A 21,335-nucleotide genomic window follows, 5' to 3' on the forward strand; every position below is an offset into this window, starting at 1 on the left:
GGTAAATAAAAAGGATCCAAGGCTTTGAGCATCAGTGGATAGGAGGGCCTAAAGGAATAAAATCCTGGCCTAAGTGGCTAAACCAAGCTGTCCCTAACCGTGTGCTTGTGGCGTGAAGGTGTCAAGTGAAAACTTGAGACTGAGCGGTTAAAGTCGAGGTCCAACGCAAAAAGAAGAGTGTGCTTAAGAACCCTGGACACCTCTAATTGGGGACTCTAGCAAAGCTGAGTCACAATCTGAAAAGGTTCACCCAGTTATGTGTCTGTCGCATTTATGTATCCGGTGGTAATACTGGAAAACAAAGTGCTTTGGGCCATGGCCAAGACTTATAAAGTAGCTGTGTTCAAGAATCAACATACTGAACTAGGAGAATCAATAACACTATCTAAATTCTGAGTTCCTATAGATGCCAATCATTCTGAACTTCAATGGATAAAGTGAGATGCCAAAACTATTCAAGAGACAAAAAGCTACAAGTCCCGCTCATCTGATTGGAGCTAAGTTTCATTGATATTTTGGAATCTATAGTATATTCTCTTCTTTTTATCCTATTTGATTTTTAGTTGCTTGGGAACAAGCAACAATTTAAGTTTGGTGTTGTGATGAGCAGATAATTTATACGCTTTTTGGCATTGTTTTTACATAGTTTTCAGTATAATTTAGTTAGTTTTTAATATATTTTTATTAGTTTTTAAATAAAATTCACATTTCTGGACTTTACTATGAGTTTTTGTGTTTTTCTGTGATTTCAGGTATTTTCTGGCTGGAATTGAGGGACTTGAGCAAAAATCCAGGGCTTTCCAGCAATATATAATAGTCTATACTTTTCCCGAGTTTAGATGACACAAACTGGCGTTCAACACCAGTTCCATGCTGCATTCTGGAGTTAAACGCCAGAAACAGGTTACAAAGTGGAGTTAAACGCCAGAAACAGGTTACAAACTGGCGTTCAACTCCAAGAGAAGCCTCTACACGTGGAAAGCTCAAAGCTCAGCCCAAGCACACACCAAGTGGGCCCCAGAAGTGGATTTCTGCATCATTTACTCATTTCTGTAAACCCTAGTAACTAGTTTAGCATAAATAGGACTTATATCCTTAGTTTTATCTTTGGATCGTCTTTTGATCCTTTGATCACGTTTGGGGGCTGGCCATTCGGCCATGCCTGGACCTTCATCACTTATGTATTTTCAACGGTAGAGTTTTTACACACCATAGATTAAGGTGTATAGCTCTGCTGTTCCTCACAAATTAATGTAAAGTACTATTGTTTTTCTATTTAATTCAAGCTTATTCCTATTCTAAGATATCCATTCGCACCCAAGAACATGATGAATGTGATGATTATGTGACGCTCATCATCATTCTCACTTATGAATGCATGCCTGACAAACACTTCCGTTCTACATGCAAACAAGCTAGAATGAATATCTCTTAGATATCTAAAGAGGACCGAGTCCGAGATATTAGAATCTTCGTGGTATAAGTTAGAACCCATGGATGACCATTCTTGAGATCTGGAAAGTCTAAACCTTGTCTGTGGTATTCCGAGTAGGATCTGGGAAGGGATGGCTGTGACGAGCTTCAAACTCGCGAGTGCTGGGCGTAGTGACAGACGCAAAAGGATAGTAAATCCTATTCCAGTATGATCGAAAACCGACAGATGATTAGCCATGCAGTGACAGCGCATTGGACCATTTTCACAGAGAGGATGGGATGTAGCCATTGACAACGGTGATGCCCTACATAAAGCTTGCCATGGAAAGGAGTAGGAATGATTGGATGAAGACAGCAGGAAAGCAGAGGTTCAGGAGGAACGAAAGCATCTCTATACGCTTATCTGAAATTCTCACCAATGAATTACATAAGTATCTCTATCCCAGTTTATATTTTATTTATCTTTTTATTATTAAATCTCCATAACCATTTGAATCCGCCTGACTGAGATTTACAAGGTGACCATAGCTTGCTTCAGGCCGACAATCTCCGTGGGATCGACCCTTACTCACGTAAGGTTTATTACTTGGATGACCCAGTGCACTTGCTGGTTAGTTGTGTGAAGTTGTGATAAAGAGTTGAGATTACGATTGTGCGTACCAAGTTTTTGGCGCCGTTGCCGGGGAATGAACGATCACGATTTCCCACACCAATTGGCAAGGTGATTTCCAGCTCTATTCCCTTGAGTTCTTCTTTGACAACTTCCACCTCCTTGCAAGTTTCTTCAATTTCAACCTCTTCCTCTTGGTAGCTTTCTTCCAATTCGATCTCTTCTTCATTGTTCACCAAGGGCATGGGAGGTTGTGCTTCTTCTTCTTTAATCTCCATGTCAAGTCCAATAGGAGAGGATTCAATTGCAGATAAGAATTCATCAATGATTGAATTCATCTCTTGATCAACCTCTTCAAAGTCTTCAACCATGATATGCCTTGGAGGTTGTACACCCTCCTCAACATCAATTTCAAACGTCTTTGAAGGAGGCTCTTTGACTTGAATTTCCCATGGAGGTTCAGCATCTCCTAAGTCTTCAACCAATTCTTCTTCTTCGATAATTACAGCTTCCTCTACTTGTTCCAGTACAAAGTCATGCTCCGTACTGTCCACTGGAGTTTCTAGTATCTCTTTCATGCTACGTTCTTCATTAGATTGTCCACATGAAGCCATGGGGGTTCCTTGAGTGTCCGAACATCAGGAAGGTAGTCTATTTATTGCTTGATTCAATTGGTGAAGTGTGGCATGAAATTTTTCAAACGTTTCCTTGAATTGCTCCCTTGATTCTTGGGGTGATGGATATGGACATGGTGCATAGGGAGGTGGTGGTTCTTGGGAGTAATTGGGTTGGAATTGGGGTGGGTATGGGTTAGGGTCAAATGGAGGTGAACGGTAGTAGGGGGCTTTTGAGTGTGGTGTTTCAAATCTGTGTTGAGGAGGTGGTTCATAGGCATATGATGGGCCTTGTTGGTAATTACAAGGGGGTCCACCATATCTAGTGTCTAGGCATGCATTCTGGAATGGTCGGGGTCCATGGTATCTTGGAGGATGTTGTTGCCAAAAGGGTTGATCAGATCCTCGTGGCTCCGTCCATCTCTGATTGTTCTGACCTTGATGCATGTTCCTGTTATAGCTTCTATTCCTTTCAACATTATTAGAACTAAACTCAAAGCGATGGGGGTGAGAACTCATAATAGCAAATAAAAATTAAAAATAAAAATAAAAACAAATTTAAATTAAAAGGTTATTGAAATTTAAATTTTGAATTTGAAAATTAAATTTTGAATTTTGAATTTTAACTTTTGAAAATTGAATTTTGAAATTTGAATTTTGAAAAAGTCAACAATATTAAAGATTTGAAAAAGATTTAAATTTTGAAAAGGTTTGATTTTAAAATTTAAATATTTGAAATTTGAAATTTGATTTTTGAAATAAGATAAGATAAGATTTTGAAAAAGATATGATTTTTGAAAAAGATTTGAATTTTGAAATTTAAAACTAAGATAAGATCAGATAAAAATTTTAAAATAAAAATCTGAAATTCTTTTTTATGCAAATTTTGAAAATTCAATTAAAATAAAGAGAAAAGATATTTTTGAATTAAATGAGGAAAGAGAAAAACAATAAAATGACACCAAACTTAAAATTTTTAGATCAAAACGAAGAAAACAACTAAGAACAACTTGAAGGTCAAGATGAACACGAAGAACAACTTGAAGATCAAGATGAACACCAAGAACAAATTTTTGAGAAATTTTTAATAACTAAATAAAAACCAATAACCTCTTAATTTACGAAAAAGCAAAAATAAAAACAAAAATAAAAACAAATAAACAAGCAAAAAGCAAATATTTACAATAACCAATAATAAGGCACACGTTTGCAATTCCCCGGCAACGGCGCCATTTTGAAGAACAAAACTCTCGCGCGATCTAGAATTTTCACAATAAATTCGCGTTGTAAGTATAGCTTCTAGACCGACAAGAATTCCTTTCTTACAAAAGTTTGGTTGTCACAAGTAACAAACCCCTAAATAAATTGATAACCGAAGTATTTAAACCTCAGGTCGTCTTCTCAAGGAATTGCAGGGAGGTATGATTTATTATTGGTTATGGAAAAGGTAGAATTTTTGGGTTTTTTGAAATAAGGAATAAGTAATTTAAATTACGAGAAAAATAAATTAATAATAATAAAATCTCTTGGCAATGTATAAGAGTTAGAATTCTTATCCCAGCTATCCTTATCAGATGTGATGAGAATTGGGTTTTAATCCCACTTAGTTAAGTCAAGTGGACTGATTAATTTAATCCTCAAGTCCTAGTCAATCCCTGTGGGAAGACTAGCTTTAGAGCGATCCAAATCAATCAGTAATCTGCCAATTTCAATCACTGCTGAGTTTGACAACTTAAGTTTTACTAATTACTTAACCAAGGCCAAAAGGAAGAAAATATCTAAATTAAATTAAAAGCATCCATATAAATAAAGCAAAGCAAAGTCAAATCTGAAATACCTCAAATTATATTAAATAAAACATTCGAATCTAAACACAAAGAGTTCATAAATAAAATTGAGAAAATAAATAAAAAGAACATTTAAACCTGTGATGAAGAAGATGAAATCCTAATCCTAATATAAATCCTAATCCTGATCCTAAGAGAGAGGAGAGAACCTCTCTCTCTAAAAACTACATCTAAAACTAAAAATTATGAATTATGAGCTGATGAGTTGTTGTCTGATGAATGGATGCATTCTCCCACTTTATAGCCTCTAATCTGTGTTTTCTGGGCCGAGAACTGGGTCAGAAACAGCCCAGAATTCGCTGGTTTCGAATTCAAACACGCTGGTTTTTCTTCACTGTGACACATCCGCGTGGATCACGCATTCGCGTCACTTATCGTCAGGGCAACTATGGCATATTATATATCAAATCGAAGTACCGGATGTTAGCTTTTCAACGCAACTGGAACCGCATCATTTGGACCTCTGTAGCTCAAGTTATGACCGTTTTAGTGTGAGAAGGTCAGGCTGACAGCTTTGCAGTTCTTTTAATTTCTTATATTCCTTCTACTTTTGCATGCTTCCATTCCATCCTTTGAGCCATTCATGCCCTATAAACTCTGAAAACACTTAACACACATATCAATGTATCGAATGGTATAAAGGGAGAATCAATATTAATAAAATTAAGGTCAAAGAAGCATGTTTTCAATCAAAGCACAAAATCAGGAAGGAAAACATAAAACATGCGAATTGTATGAATAAGTGGGTAAGGACTTGATAAAAAACAATCAATTGAGCATAAAATAAACCATGAAATAGTGGTTTATCAACACCCAAGAGAAAAGAGAGAAGGAACAGCAAAACAAAAGCAAGGCAAAAGCACAATCAGGACAAAAACAAAGTGAAACGAGCAATCAGCCAGCTCAAAAAGTAAAGGCCAAACAGAACAACACCAAGAACACAGAAAAGCAAGCACAAATAAACCAAGAACCAGAGCAAAATCAAAAGTAAACAGGAGAACAAAGAGAGTCTACTACAATGCAAATTGAAAGGGTGAACCATAACCACCATGAAGAGAATTGGATGGAGGCAAAATCCTCAACTCCATCATTCATGGAGGAAGGGATTGAACCTTTTAACCAAAACCAACAAAAGGAAGGAAGACCCCCTGACCTTATGGAAGCAGACATAATAGAAAAAGAAGATATAGTGATGGATTCCTTGGAAAAGGAGCCAAGCATGAGGCTAATTGAAGGGGTGGACTTCACCACACCAGATATGAGTATATCAGAGGATGTGGACATGCAGATGCATTAATCTGCTCCATGCTTTCTCTTTAGCTTTAGCTTTCTAATTTCTGTCTGTTTTTTGTTTAACAACTGGTTTATCTACCTTTTCTGTCATCCTTTTTGTTTTAATGATTACTCTTATTTGGAATGTGCGAGGTGCGGCTAGCGAGACTTTTAGGTGCATCTTTAAAGAATTGATGAGACAACATAGACCAGACATTGCTATTCTTTTGGAAACTAAGTGCAGTGGAGACAAAGCAAAAAGAGTGATACATAACCTTGGTTTCTCTTACTCTATTTTGGAAGAAGCTCAGGGATTTGTAGGAGGCATATGGATCTGCTGGAATAGACCAGATATCAACATAACCACCATAGAAAAGCATAGTCAATATTTATATGTTAAAATCCAAACTCAGAGTGAAAAGGAATGGTTCCTCACAGCAGTCTATGCCAGTCCTCAGAGCCAGAATAGAAGGGAATTATGGCCTAAAATTCTTAATATAGCTAATCAGACTATGGGAGATTGGTTGATAGCTGGTGATTTTAATGAAATTAAAGACAGCTCAGAAAAAAAAGGCGGTGCTACTATTAGTAACAGAGATTGCAAAGTGTTCTCCGGTTGGATAAATAGATGGGGTCTAATTGATTTGGGTTTCATAGGGTCTCGCTACACTTGGAGAGGACCACAATGGGAAGGACAAGATAGAGTCTTCAAAAGACTAGACAGAGCTCTCGCTAATCATTCTTGGAGGACAAGGTTTCATGAAGCCATGGTAGAAGTTCTTGCGAGAACAAACTCTGACCACCACCCCCTCCTTATTATAAATGAAAGAGAGAGGGTGAGAGGCCAAGATAGACCCTTCAGATTTGAAGCTATGTGGGGAATGCATCAAGAATTTCAAAACTGTCTGAACACTAGCTGGAACAAGAACAACTCTCTATTAGGATCCTTTGTGGATCTTAAAGAAGACCTCCAGAAGTGGAATAAAGAAACTTTTGGAAATATCTTCAAGATCAAGAGAAGAATTCTGAACAGAATAAGTGGCATTCAGAGGAGTAGATCGTATGGTAACAATCGGTATCTGGACAAATTAGAGCAAGATCTCAATAAAGAGTTAGAAAACGTACTAGATAAAGAAGAGACTTTTTGGATGCAAAAATCAAGACAACAATGGATAGTGGAAGGAGATAGGAACACCAAATATTATCATACTAAGACTGTCATTAGAAGGAGAAGGAACAAAATTCAGAAACTCAGAAGAACAGATGGAAGCTGGATAGAAGAGGATGATGAATTGAAAGACCATATCGTAAACCATTTTCAAAGCATCTATCAAGAACAGGTGAGCATTAGTCCAATTGAAAACTTATATGATACTTTACCTAATTTCAACGCTTATGTTTACATGAAACTCATAGCGGAGCCCACTGAAGAGGAAATAAAAAATGCTCTCTACAGTATTGGATCATTTAAAGCACTAGAAAGTGATGGATTCCCATCTCTTATCTACAAGAATAACTGGGATTTAATGAAATAGAAGCTGTATGATTTTATCAACTGCTACTGGCAATATCCGGATCTTATAAAGCAATGCAACAACACTCTACTAACTCTTGTGCCTAAACTTAATAGCCCAGAATTTATCTCTCAATTTCGGCCTATTGCTCTATGCAATGTGAGTTACAAAGTCTTGACCAAGATTTTGGTGGAAAGAATCAAATCGCATTTGAATGATAGAATAGCAGTCAACCAATCAAGTTTCATTCCGGGAAGGAAGATTCAAGATAATATTCTTATTGCCAAAGAGATGATGCACTCCATGAGGCGGATGAAAGGAAAGAAGCAATTTATGGCCATTAAAAATTGACTTCGAGAAAGCCTATGACAGGCTTAACTGGAGTTTCTTGGAAAAAAGACTTCAGGAGTTTAAATTTCCGGAGCACTTAATTAAAATCATTATGTCTTGCATTCAATCTGTCATTTATAATATCATTTGGAATGGTAGCAGAACTGAAGAATTTTCTCCTAATAGAGGCTTGAGGCAGGGAGACCCATTATCTCCCTATCTCTTTGTCATCTGTATGGATAAGTTATCCTATTTAATTGAGAATAATGTGCAAAATGAAAATTGGAGACCCATGAAAGTTGGGAGAGAAGGACCAAACATTTCTCACCTTATGTTTGCAGATGACCTTTTACTATTTACAGAAGCCACCAATGACCAAATAAGGAATGTTATGCAAGTGATGGATAATTTTTGTAAGGCCTCAGGCCTTAAGATAATAAGGAAAAAACTTCCATAGTTTTTTCTAAAAGTGCAACTGCTACCACTAGACAGGAGATCTCCAATCTCTCAGGCTTCAAAAAGCAAAAAGATCTTGGAAGATATCTTGGAGCCCTTATCACCAACAATGGGAGGAGTACAGATAATTTTAAAGAAATATTGGGAAGAGTCCTTAGCAAGCTGAAAGGGTGGAAGACTAAATGTTTGTCTTTGGCAGGGAGACTTACGCTAGCTCAAACTATTTTAAATCCAGTTTTGAACTACAATATGCAATATGAGAGGATACCCAAAGGAATATGTCTGGAGGTGGAAAAGATTCAAAGAAGTTTTATTTGGGGAGAGGAGCCTAACTAAAGAAGAATGCACCTGATTGGTTGGAAAACCCTTTGTCAACCGAAGCACTTGGGGGGTCTCGGATTCAGAAAACTGTCAACCATGAATGATGCGTTCATGCTCAAAGTCATATGGCAAGCAATGGAAAATCCGAAAGCTCTTTGGGTGAGGGTGCTATCCCATAAATATTGCAATGGGGGAAGATTAAACAACAATGCAAATTATAAGCCTACGGACTCAAGTTTGTGGAAGGAGCTTAAAAAGATCTGGCCTGTTTTCCAAGAGCGTTCTGTTCACTATGTTAGTAATGACTTATCCACCTATTTTTGGAGAGATCAATGGGTGGAAAGAAAAGGTATTTTAATAGAAAAGGCTATTAATCCTGTCAATGTGGATTTGGACAGTTTTGTGTGGGAATGGATATCTACAAATGGTGAGTGGGATTTAGAAAAGCTCAGACTCTATCTACCGCAAGACAGCATTGAAAAGATATGTCACATGAGCCCTCCAAAGGAAGAAAATGAGGATGACAAGGTGGGTTGGAAGCTTTCAATTGATAGAAATTTTGCAGTCAACACAACATACAAAAGTCTCTCAAATTGGCCAGAAAAGGTAAAAACTATTTGGACAAAGATATGGAGTTGGAAGGGACCTCAGCGAGAAAAAGTTTTCGTTTGGACAGCTATGCATAATAGAGTCATGACAAATCATAGAAAGACAAAATTATTTAGGGGAAATGGGGAATGTCAATTATGCAAGGGAGGCCAAGAAGATCTTATGCATGCTTTAAGGGATTGTCCTAAAGTTTCTACCATATGGATAAAACTCATTAAAACAACAGAAACTCCAAGATTTTTCCATCTCAATTGGGAAAATTGGATTGAAGTCAATTTCAGGCAACAAATGGGTAATAATCAGAATTTTGAGTGGAGGGACATCTTCATTCTAACTATCTGGAGACTATGGTATTGGCGCAATAGAGAAATTCACGAACAAAACTACAAGAGACCACCCAACCCACAAACAGAAATTATCAAGCAAGTGACTGAAATTAAAGAAGCCATGGAGAGGTCTTACCAGGTCAGTCGCCAAAGAAGGAGAATAGAGAAGCATGTCAAGTGGAAGCCGCCTCCAGAGGGATGGGTGAAGTTGAACACAGACGGGGCTGCACAGAAGAACCCAGGCAGAAGTGGCTGCGGTGGTCTTCTAAGGAATAATGAAGGGCGGTGGATTGCTGGTTTTTCACATCGAACTGGAGAAGCCACGGCGTTCACAGCAGAACTATGGGGAGTGGTAAAGGGATTAGAGCTTGCATGGACGATGGACTTCAGGAAAGTGGTCATGGAAGTAGATGCTGCTGCGGTGGTTCAGAGACTCAACGGAGGAAAGAAATTGGCCTCCCATCCAAATCCTGTAATTAGAAAAGTAAATGAGTGGAAAAGGAAGGATTGGAGTATACGTTTTGTACAAATTTATAGGGAAGGCAATAGATGTACTGATCGCCTAGCAAAAAAGAGTTTAAATTTAGATGATGATTTTGTGTTTTAGGATTTACCTCCTTTAGATCTAGTTAGTATCCTCAGTGATGATGAAATAGGGGCTACCTTACCCCGTTTAGTTTGTATTTAGGTTTTGTTTTCTTGGTTTTTATAACCCCATTTCAATACCAAAAAAAAAAATATTCAAATCAAAGTTCAACTTTTATAGATGGTGTGAAGTGACAAAAATGTAACATAATTAAAAATGACGGTCAACTTTTTATAAACCATTTCTATCTTTTTCATTCCAAAGTCCAAACTAACACTGTAGATTCTTTAATAAAAAGCCTAGAATTGAAGGTTTTACAGGTTCTATGAAATCATAAATAATTATAGATTCAAAAATTCCAAATTATTTCTAATTTAAACTAATTTCTAGATAATTTAATTGAGTTTGAAGGTCTAAAATTTTATGTGTGTATGTGTGGTTACATATATTGGCTATGTAAATGTTATTAAAATTAAAGTCACATGTGTGTATCTCTATATTTATGGTGGTTATATGTATTGGCTATACAAATGTTATTAAAATTAAAGACATATTTTTTAACAATACTTTTTAAAAAATATTATTACTAAATAATAAAAATTCGTTACTTTAATTTTAGCAACGTTAAAACACTATAGTCACTATAACCAATGCACCATACGAATATTAAAAAAAGGTGATTGTTCTCATACCCCAACATTTGTGATAAAACTCATATCCTGTATAGGTGGACCAATACAATATAGATATGTGGCATCATTAATTCTAGTCAATTAATAATTAAATAATTAAAAACTTAAAATTTAATATATTTTAAAAGTATTAATTATTATTTGTATACAAATACGAATACGTATATACTTTAATCATATATGGTTAACTATGGTTGAGTATTTTTGTTTATTAAAATTAATACAAAATTAAAATGAAAAATCTTTTCCCTTTCCATCAGCGTTGTCTTCCTCCCAAAACACCCACTAGTTACTGTTTTCTGTTCTAAGTTAGACTCTTGAACGCCCAACCCTTCAGATGTGAACCTCTCCACCATCGCCGTTCACTGCCGCCGCTCACCGACATCGCCGATCCTTCTATCTCACAGGCCTTCTCCTATCTCCATCTCCATCCCCCGTCGTTAGCCTCTGCGATCACGATTACAACGCCCCTGTTTCCGCCTCCAACAGCAGTGTTGCCGCCGTCTTTCACGTCCTGAGCCTCCGTGACCCCTGTGCTCGCCGCCTCCGATCCACCAGCGTAGCGACGTTCTCCATCACCATCGCTGACGTCCACACCCCTGACATTAGGCAGAAAATTTGTTCCATAAAGAAATCAACAAAATAAAACTGACGGTTTGAATATGCAAGAAACAAATCCAAATAACCAAAAAAAAATAAAATTCATTGTTTGAACAGAGGATGAACACCTAACCTAATGTCAGGGGTGTGGACGTCAGCGACAGTGATGGAGAACGCCGTTACGCTGGTGGATCGGAGACGGCGAGCACAGGGGTCACGGAGGCTCAGGACGTGAGAGACGGTGGCGACTCTGCTGTTGGAGGCGGAAACAGGGGCGCTGTAATCGTGGTTGCGGAGGCTAACGACGGGGGATGGAGATGGAGATAGGAGAAGGCCTGTGAGATAGAAGGATCTGGCGGTGTCGGTAAGCGGTAGTGAACGGCGGCGGTGAATGGCGATGGTGGAGAGGTTCAAATCTGAAGGGTTGGGCGTTCAAGAGTCTAACTTAGAACAGAAAACAGAAATAATTTTGTATTAATTTTAATAAACAAAAATACTTAACCATAGTTAACCATATATGATTAAAGTATATACGTATTCGTATTTGTATATAAATAATAATTAATACACTTTTAAAATATATTAAATTTTAAGTTTTTAATTATTTAATTATTAATTGACTAGGATTAATGATACCACATGTCTATATTGTATTAGTCCACTTATACAGAGTATGAATTTTATCATAAATGTTAGGGTATGAGAGCAATCACCATATTAAAATGCGTATATATATATATATACAGCCACCATGCATGACATCAATATATGAGTGATCAAACAAAAAAGGTATTAAGAAAAATATTGAAACCCAATTAACAGGGAAAAAAATTGTATTGTATATAAAGGATCGGGAAAATTAAAGATTATTCATAATACTAATTAAAAAGAGAAAAATACTAGAAGGCCAATCTTTTGGTGTAAAAAAAGTGAGAGTTCATTAGTATTTGTTCAAATATTAAAAAATTAAATAAACTGTTAATCACTTAGAATTTCTCGTAAAAAGAAAAAAACTGGTGTAAACTGTAAACCACAATGTTGCTATCTGAAGAAAGATTTGCTTTTGATGAAATAGCTCTCAAAAATAAAAAAAGAAAAAAGGAACTTATGATCTATGAAAGATTATAAAAGTTTGACAAACTTTATTAAATAATTAATTTAGTGTTTTAACTTTTAATAGTTGATTTCGACATAATTAGAAATAGCATGCATATAGTGTGATTGATGTTAACAAATAACATGTCATATAATGTGACACACCCTAAATGTGAATATCAGCAACGAGGAGTTCAAAAACATGTCATGTATAGTACAGCAACCAAGGATGTTTAAAACATGTAACATGAATTAATAAAAGAAAAGGGATAAGGGAAATCATAAGCATATAGTTACAATTGAGATATCAAACACCAAGTTAAAAATATTATACTAAGAAAAAATTATTCAACTGCTATGTAATGTTTATATTAAATTAATATCGATTCTTAACTCATATATATATATATATATCTGACTTGTTTAATTTGCAGCAGAATTGCATGTTTTAACATAAAGTACATTATTTATTCAGCCGATATAAAAATTAAATTAAATTTAATGTTCGGTATATATATAATTTACCTCAATCATGAATCTTACTATCTGCCGTGGTACACTACTGCATACAATAGATTTGAAATATCTAGTTTGCCTGTATGCAACAGTTACAAGTGTCATCTTATTAGTTACTTTTGAATAAAGAAAGTTACTTGAGCAATATAAAATCTGATTAAAGAAGCAGCCATAACAAGATGACAAACAATGAGAAACTGATTGAGATATTTTCTATTAGGTACTAGTTAGTGAAAAGTTCTATTAACTATTCGAAAACACACGTTTTGTCTAATTTATTTAACAGTGATATACGATAAATATGTCAGTCTCTTTAAAAAAATTAGATGGATGTGTGATATTTCTCTTATAACATATATATAATTATCAGATTTTAATTATTAAAATCTTAGATCACAAAAGATTATATAATATTATCTTATTTTATCTTATTATGCACACATATAAAATTTCTAAAGTCCAAATAATACACGATAACATTCAAAAACTAAACTGAATCACTCAAAAAATAAAAATCAATAATTAATAGAAGTCCAGAAAAAAGTTTACTCCCACAATTTTCTTTTAAGTTTACCAGTATTTAGGGATGTGTTTAAAGCAGGATATGCATGTTAGACAAAAACCTATTCAAGATGCGGATGGACGAGTGGACAAAGGGAATGAATGTTGTATATCACAATCACAGTAAGAAATTTTTATCAAATAAGGTTATCCAAAATTACTCATTTTGAAAGAAAAAAGTACCTACTACTAGTCTACTACTATGCCTATATTAGACAACATGTTTAATAAAACCAAACCACTTATAAATTTCCGTTTAGAAGACTAGTGAGTAGTGAAAATGTTTCTTTCTAACCACGAGATTCCATCGTTCCCCCGACTAAGAAGTAAGGAAGAAGTTTTGGACTACTTGGCAGTTTTGATAGCATAGACGTGACTATGTCTAATTGTTTAGAAATAATTAGTAGTACCATGAAGTTACGTAACTATACATATCAGATGCTACCTACCTTATACAAAATTGTTGGAGCTACTTTAAAGGTTTAAGCTAAGTGAAGAAGCTAAAGCAACCCTTTTATTACTTTGATATTTTCTAAACGTAACTGAGGATTTTTTTTCCAAATAAATGAATTAAATATTTTATTTATTTAAATATGTAATTTAAAAATATTTTACTAATTTGTATTGAATTATTTATCTCATTTATATTATATATAAGATAATTATACATATATTTTGTTTATATTTTAAATGATTTAAATCAATTTTGTTTACATCATATCTTGAGTACAAACAAAATATGTGTGAAATTTTTAGTTGATGACCATATCTTATTATATTGTGAATGAGATATGAGTATTTGTAAATATAAAAAATTTAATACTCTTAAAATAAAAAAATATTTATGGTATAATTGGTATCGATTTACAAAGTAAAAAACAATTTGTATTGATTTACAAAATAAAAATAATATAATTTATTACTATTTAGATCGAATTAAATCAATTACTAATAAAATTTAGATATACTATAATTTAAATTAAAAAATTAAAATGGTTATATCTTTAATATGTTTCTTTAGATAAGAGTTTAGCTTCTTTTTGGATTTACTTTATTTTTGTATAAGCCTTTTTTTTTCTTTTTATTTAGCTTATGTTATTTTTTAACTTTTGAGATTTACCAAAGATCGAATAAATTATTAAGATCTCCCATAAACCTTTTGTTTTTTTCTAATATTTCCAACATGATAAATAACCATAAAACAAACAAAATTTGGATGTTATATAATTTAAAATTTTTAAATAATTAATTTTTAAATTTTTAAATTTGTTATGTACTCTTTTAAATACAAATTTAGATGTTAGTTTTAGTTAAAAATTAAAATTTGGATGAAATATTAACAAATTCAATTTAGATTATAGTAGTTGAAAAGTTGGATTAAAAAAAAATTCAAATTATAATATCATTGTATAAAATTAAATTGTATTAAAACATGTAATTTAACCATTTTAAGATATTAGTAGCCGCGTCAAGATATAAGTAATTGCACGTTAAAAGAGAGAAAAAATTAAAAGTTTAAGCTATTTTTTTTGTAATAATACATATATCTCATTTATACTGTATCGTAAACGAGATATACTTTTATTTTAAACTCTGTATATCTCATTTGCAATCGAGATAAAGCAAAAAAAAAAGCATGATTTATATCGTTTACACTAGGGATGACAAATGGGTTGAAACCCGCCGGCCCAGATCGCGTAACTCGCCAAAAAAAGTAAGTTGGGATAAAAATTTGAGACTGATATAATAAAAATATCTGGCTAACCCACACCGCCTAATCCACGTATTTTGGTGGGTTTTGGTGGGGCGGAATAGGCTTGTCCGACAAGTTTTTGGCTTTGAGATGATAATTGAATTTATAACATTACTTTTGTGTTTGTATTTGGAATGTTTGTTCTTTTACTTTAAATTATAATTTGCACTATATTTAATTGATTAAAGACTTGTAGAATGTTTAATTATATATTTTGAAAATATTTATTTTGTTTTTGACAATGTTAGTTTCATTATTTTATTTTATAAAACTTGGTTAATAATGATGTTTATTAGATAGTTAGAATTATAAAGACTTTAGTATTTGTGAATTTAAAAATTATAAGTTTATTAAAATGATTGTGAAATTATATATTTTTAATATTTAATGGTTTAATAACTTAAAAAAAAAAAAAAAAATTGGCGTGGCACCCGCTAATCCGCCGTTAGACGAAACGAGGTAGAAATTTTGGATCGCCTCAATAGACAGGGTGGGGCGGATTAAACCGCCAAATAGCATGATTTTGACTGGGCGGGGCAGAGTGCGGCGAGGCGAGGTGAGCATGCCCGTCTTCATCTAAGGGTGGCAATCGATAGGGTAGGGTAGGATTTGGAACCAACCTTAATCCTATATGCAGGTTGAAATTTTTATATAAACTCAACCCTACCCTACCCGCGAGTTGAGAATATTTCAACCCTAACCCTATCAATTTTTAATCTGCAGGTACCCGACCCTATCCGCGAGTTACTCGACTAGGTTGGATCGGATTGGATATCCGCAAGTAGGGTATATGTTGTCGTTTATTAAGTAACAAGATAAATAATATTACATAAATTAATAAATACTTCTCAAATTATATATATAGATAAATAAATAATTAATTTATTTATATAAAAAAATTATCGCGTAATTGAAAATAAAAAGTTTGGTCTTTAATTTAATAAAAAATATAAAAGAATTATATTTAAATGATTAGTTTTCTATCATATGATGCACGAACACTGACACAGACACAAGATACGACACGACACGGGACACGCCGACACGCAAATTTTAAAATCTTATAAGACACAGGGACATGCATACATATAAAATTTAAAGTATTTTTTTGGATAAATCGTAATCATATTTTGTTATTTTATTGATATTAAAATATAAATTAATTTCTTAAATTATTTTTAATGTCTCATTTTAATTATGTCAAGTATTTAAAATATTTTTTGTTTTAATAAATAATAATATATACTATATCTAAATTCATTTCAAGAATATATGTTAAGAATACGATTGGACACGTTGACATGTGATAGTATTTAGGGGTGTCCAAGCGTGTCTAGAGAAGAATTTTTTATTTTGTATTAAGACACGGTTGGACACAGCAGACACGTGTGTCGAACGAGTATCGGTAAGTGTCGTATCTAAAATATGTCTAACATGCGGATACGATAACTCAACGAAATGTCCGTATTTCATAGTTTCTATGATTTGTTGTTGATAAAATACTCAACCATACAATACACAGGTATTTATAATGATTAGTAATACTTATTTGTTTTGACTATTCTACAAAAACTTCTTTAATTCTTATTACCTGCTCCTAGCTCCTGGTTAGTTAAAAAAAAATATTTGATCTCACAGTTGGTGTCGTTTGAACATATTATATAACATTTTTCTTCATGAATCAAGTGGGGTATACATAGAGAATAACCGGATTAGATGGGATTGTGCTTGAGTACGATTATATAGGATATGATATACAGGGAAGATTGGCACTATGATAGCACATTGATAGGTGAAAAAATGTCGGTTAAGAAATTCTGATAAAAGTAACGTTGCAAGTACAGTCATAACCGACGAAAATTCTACTATCAATTTAATTTGGGTCACAATTAATAGAAATAAATAACCGGGAGTAGAATCCCGGATCGTTTCCCAAAGAGTAGACATAATGATGCAAATTATTGATCAAGATTTTTTTGAGTAATTTTTTTTGAAGTGAAGAATGAAAAAATAAATGGATAGAAATTAAAGCAATGAGCAGTAACAAGAGATGTTATGTATTTGAAATAAAAGACCTTGGTTAGGAGAGATAATTGGAATTTCTATCCTTGTTGTCTTTTCCAAGTGTAATAGCAAATGTTTATTGCTTCCACTTAGTCATCCTCTTGCAGTTGCAGGAAAGTCAAGTGGGTATCACTAACTCTAACTCACAAGTCCTAGTCACTTCAGGGGGAAGGACTAGAGTTGGTGAAAATCAAGTTAGCCAGCAATTTTCAATTACATATTACACTTGAGTATCACAACTCAAGGGTTTCCAATTAATCAACTCCTAAGCCAAGTTGAGAACTTTAAATCATTATCATGAATGCCATTTTCAGAAATATGTAATAGTAATAAATGAAGGACATGGTAATTTTGAGAAATTAATTAAATTAAAATTTGACGTGAACAATAAATAACACAAATCAAATATGTACTAAATTTAAACATAAAAATAATTCATTGCATTGACAAAATTCAAGATCAACAAAATCCAAATATGTATTTAAAGTAACTAAATGAAAAAGCAAAAGAAGTAAAAGTAATAGAGAAGCAATCTATAATGAGGATGACTTCAATTGAAGGTAGTAGCAGCTCTCTCAAATCCAATTCAAAAACAGAACTAAGGACATCCAAAACCAAGAGAAAAGTAGGTGTTTTTCTCTCTAGAATTCAAAACTAAAACAAAAACTAAGTGAAAAGTGAAAGTGTGTTAGTCTCCGATTGCCCCATGCCTCTAGTCTGTGTTTTTGGGCTTGAAACCGGGTCCAAATCAACTCAGAAATCACCCCAACAATTTCTGTTAAGAGTAGCACGGGACGCACTGTCACGTGTATGCGTCGGCCACGCGTACGTGTCGCTGAACTCCTGCGCTGGTCACGCGTACACGTCAGTCATGCGTGCGAGTCGATCCTCGCTTCTCAGCTCCTTAGTTTCTTGTGTTTCTTCCACTTTAACATGCTTTCTCTTCATCCTTTGAGCCATTCATATCCTGTAAACCTGAAAACACTTCACAGCATCGAATGGTAATATAAGAGAATTAAAAATTGGCAATTTTAAGGCCTAGAAAACATGTTTTCAACCATATCAGAAAATTAGGAAGGAAATGAAAAACATGTATTTTACATGGATAAGTATGAGATTAGTTGACACAAACCCACTCAATTCAGCCCAAAATATATCATAAAATAGGGGTGTATCAAATCTCCCCATACGTAAACATTAGCATGTCCTCATGCTAAGCTTAAAGAGATCAAAAGAAAGAAGGGGAAAAAGGTGAGACTCATGCAATACAACCTATCCATGTGAATGCAACTACATGCTAAAATGCTTCTACCTACTTGGTTAAAAGTAAACATATTCTCCAAGACAAACATAAACTGGAATCCACTAATTCAAATCACACAATAAAGTACAAGTAAACTTGCAAGAAGAAAGCTCATGAAAGCCGGAAACAATTTATCGAGCATCGAACCCTCACTGGAAGTGTATACACTCTAATCACTCAAGTGTTTAAGGGTCGATTCTCTCGGTTCTCTACTAATCTTGCTTTCTAAGGCTTGCTTTTCTTCTACCAATCAACACAATTTAATGCACAAATATACATATCAAGAAGTCTTTTCAAGGGTTGTAATGTGGTTAGGGTCAAGGTAGGGATGTATTTGGTTAAGTGGACTAAAATCCGAATCCTTAATTAACCTAAACTTCTCATCTAATCTAAGACATTCCATGTCATTACAATGCAAAACCTACTACCCATTGATTATTTTGTCACAAATTCATGCACCTTGATGTCTTTTGAATGCAAATCATATGCATTAATTTAATTATTTCACTTGGGGGCATTTTGTCCCCTTTTTATTGCTTTCTCTTTTTCTTTCTTTTTTTTCTCTTTTTTTTTTCCTTTTTTTTCTTTTTTTTTATATGCATAGTGCATATGATTAAAGTGTTAGATGCATGAACAAGTGCCCAATTATATTCACATTTTCACATAAGAATATAAAATATCCAATTTCCTAAACATGTATTCCCCAATTCAATTTTCCCATACTTAATTCATGTGCACCTCACTAGTCTAAACTAATCAAGGATTCAAATTAGGGATATTTATTGTTTTTCACTTAGAGTTAGTGATGTGCTAATATAAAGAATAAATGGGGTAAAATAGGCTCAACATGGGGTTGCAAAGGGTAATGATAGGGTAAGGCCATATGGATATGTGAGCTATAGCGAAACAAGGCCTCAATCACATAAGTGTATGCATACATCAAACCATAGAAATATAGAATCAAGCAAGATATAGATCACAATTTTAGAGAGAACAACACACACCAAAATCAAACATTGGTTGAGAAAATGCAACCAATCAAATAGGTTCGAAGTCTCACTGGGTTTTGTGTGTTCGAGCTCTAAAACAATGTTCCAAATTAAATATCTTCAAACAAGTTTAACAAAAAAATTTAATTCAAATTAGTGAAATTCTATAAAATAGTGTCTTGAAAAAGAGTTTTATCACTTCAACCAAGTAGTACATAAATGCAAGCAACAACTACTCATGCAAGTTATCCTATCTAACAAAAGAAAAATAAAATATTGGTGTTGAGAGAGAGTTGTTACCTTCGGAAGTCAGTTACCGACCTCCCCACACTTAAGGCTTGCCACGGTCCTCCGTGCTATCAGTGATGAGCAAAGTGGGTTGGGGTCATCACTTCCATTGTCCGTCTCGTCATGGCTCTCCATGCTGTCATGTGAAGTGGAGTCCGGGGTATCAGTCTCTTCCAGAGGTGGGTGAGTACTAACAACGAGCTCCTTCAAGTAGTTGTATTGGTGCTTGTTGCGGCGCTTCATTTGCTCAATCCGTCGGCCTTGCCGGTCTAACCTCTCAAAGATCTCCGGTAGCAACTGATTGGTGGGTGGTGGTAGAGCGGAAGATGAAGGTGCGTCGAAGGACGGGCCTTGATAAACCATTATTTTTTGGTTTATATTGTGTTTAATTGTGCGGTTTTATCAAATCTTTGCCCACTTATTCATATGGTTAGCATGCATTTATAATTCTTTCCTAAAAATACTTTATGGTTGAAAACTTGCTTCCTAGAGACTTTTAATTATGTATTTTAATTCTCCTTTATTCCATTCGATGCCGTGATCTGTGTGCTAAGTGTTTCAGGCTTTATAGGGGCATCAATGACTTGGAGATTAGAAGAAAGCTTGCAAAAATGGAAGAAACACAAGAAATGGAGGAGATGACCAGCGAGAAGTAACACGGTCGCATGGCTCACGCGACTGCGTGACATAGAGGAAATTGCAGTGACGCGGACGTATGGCTCACGCGACCACGCGGATTAGAAACTGCACAAGTGACGTGAAGGCGTGGACGACACGCACGCGTGGCAAGGCAAAATGCTGGATGACACGAACGCCTGGATGACGCGATCGCGTGACGTGCGCGACCTGCAGAATCTGCAGAATTTGCTGGGGGCGATTTTGGGCCCTGTTTTGACCCAGTTTTCGGTTCAGAAAAGCAGATTAGAGCCAGGGAACATGCAGAGACCAGAGAACAACATACATTCCGCATAATTTTAGTTTTAGATATGATTTTACTCCTCCTCTAGGTTTTCTCTCTACACATTCATAGTTCTTAGTATTTTGATTTCATTGCTTTTTGGATTGGGATATTGAGAAGAGTTACTACCTCCGTCAAGACTTCGTCATTCTAGTTTGTTTTCCTTACCTGTCACTTACTCTTCCATGTCCTTTATTTACTCAAGATTGTTATTGGATTATTTTTAGAATTTATTAATACAAGAACTATCTTTATTTTTTATTGATCCTTTTAATTATTAGCTATCATGTCTTTCAATACTTCCTTTTCTTATTTCATGGATTTTACAAACATAATGAGCGAGTAGTCCCATAACTTGATTGAAAGTTGATTGATAGGAAGACCTTGAGTTGGATGCTCAAGAGTGAAATTATAATTGGGATTCGCGTTGGGTCGCCATCTAATCACTGACACTAATCCTCCCAAAGGGAGAGGATTAGAAATTGTGAATAGAAACTGACTTCCAACTTGCTTGACTTTCCTTTATCCGGTAAAGGATAACTGAGCAGACAACCCTCAATTACTAATTGATCTTGAGAGTACTCCATCAAGGATAGG

The 21,335-nt window shown here is 34.5% G+C and overlaps 1 protein-coding gene across 1 annotated transcript; it reads left to right on the forward strand.

Annotated features, from left to right (window-relative positions):
* The first annotated feature begins 5,902 nt into the window (after positions 1-5,902).
* Positions 5,903-7,312, forward strand: LOC107615804 (uncharacterized). The gene has a single exon (XM_016317834.1). The coding sequence runs from the start codon at positions 5,903-5,905 to the stop codon at positions 7,310-7,312; it is 1,410 nt and encodes a 469-aa protein (XP_016173320.1).
* The last annotated feature ends 14,023 nt before the right edge of the window (positions 7,313-21,335 follow it).

This window comes from Arachis ipaensis, chromosome B9 (assembly GCF_059453495.1).
Source record: "Arachis ipaensis isolate K30076 ecotype BB chromosome B9, ASM5945349v1, whole genome shotgun sequence".
Classification (NCBI taxonomy): Eukaryota; Viridiplantae; Streptophyta; class Magnoliopsida; order Fabales; family Fabaceae; genus Arachis; species Arachis ipaensis.

Bases quoted from the DNA above. Each gene is read 5' to 3' on its own strand.
- LOC107615804 (XM_016317834.1), top strand. From the start codon at position 5,903: ATGATTACTCTTATTTGGAATGTGCGAGGTGCGGCTAGCGAGACTTTT.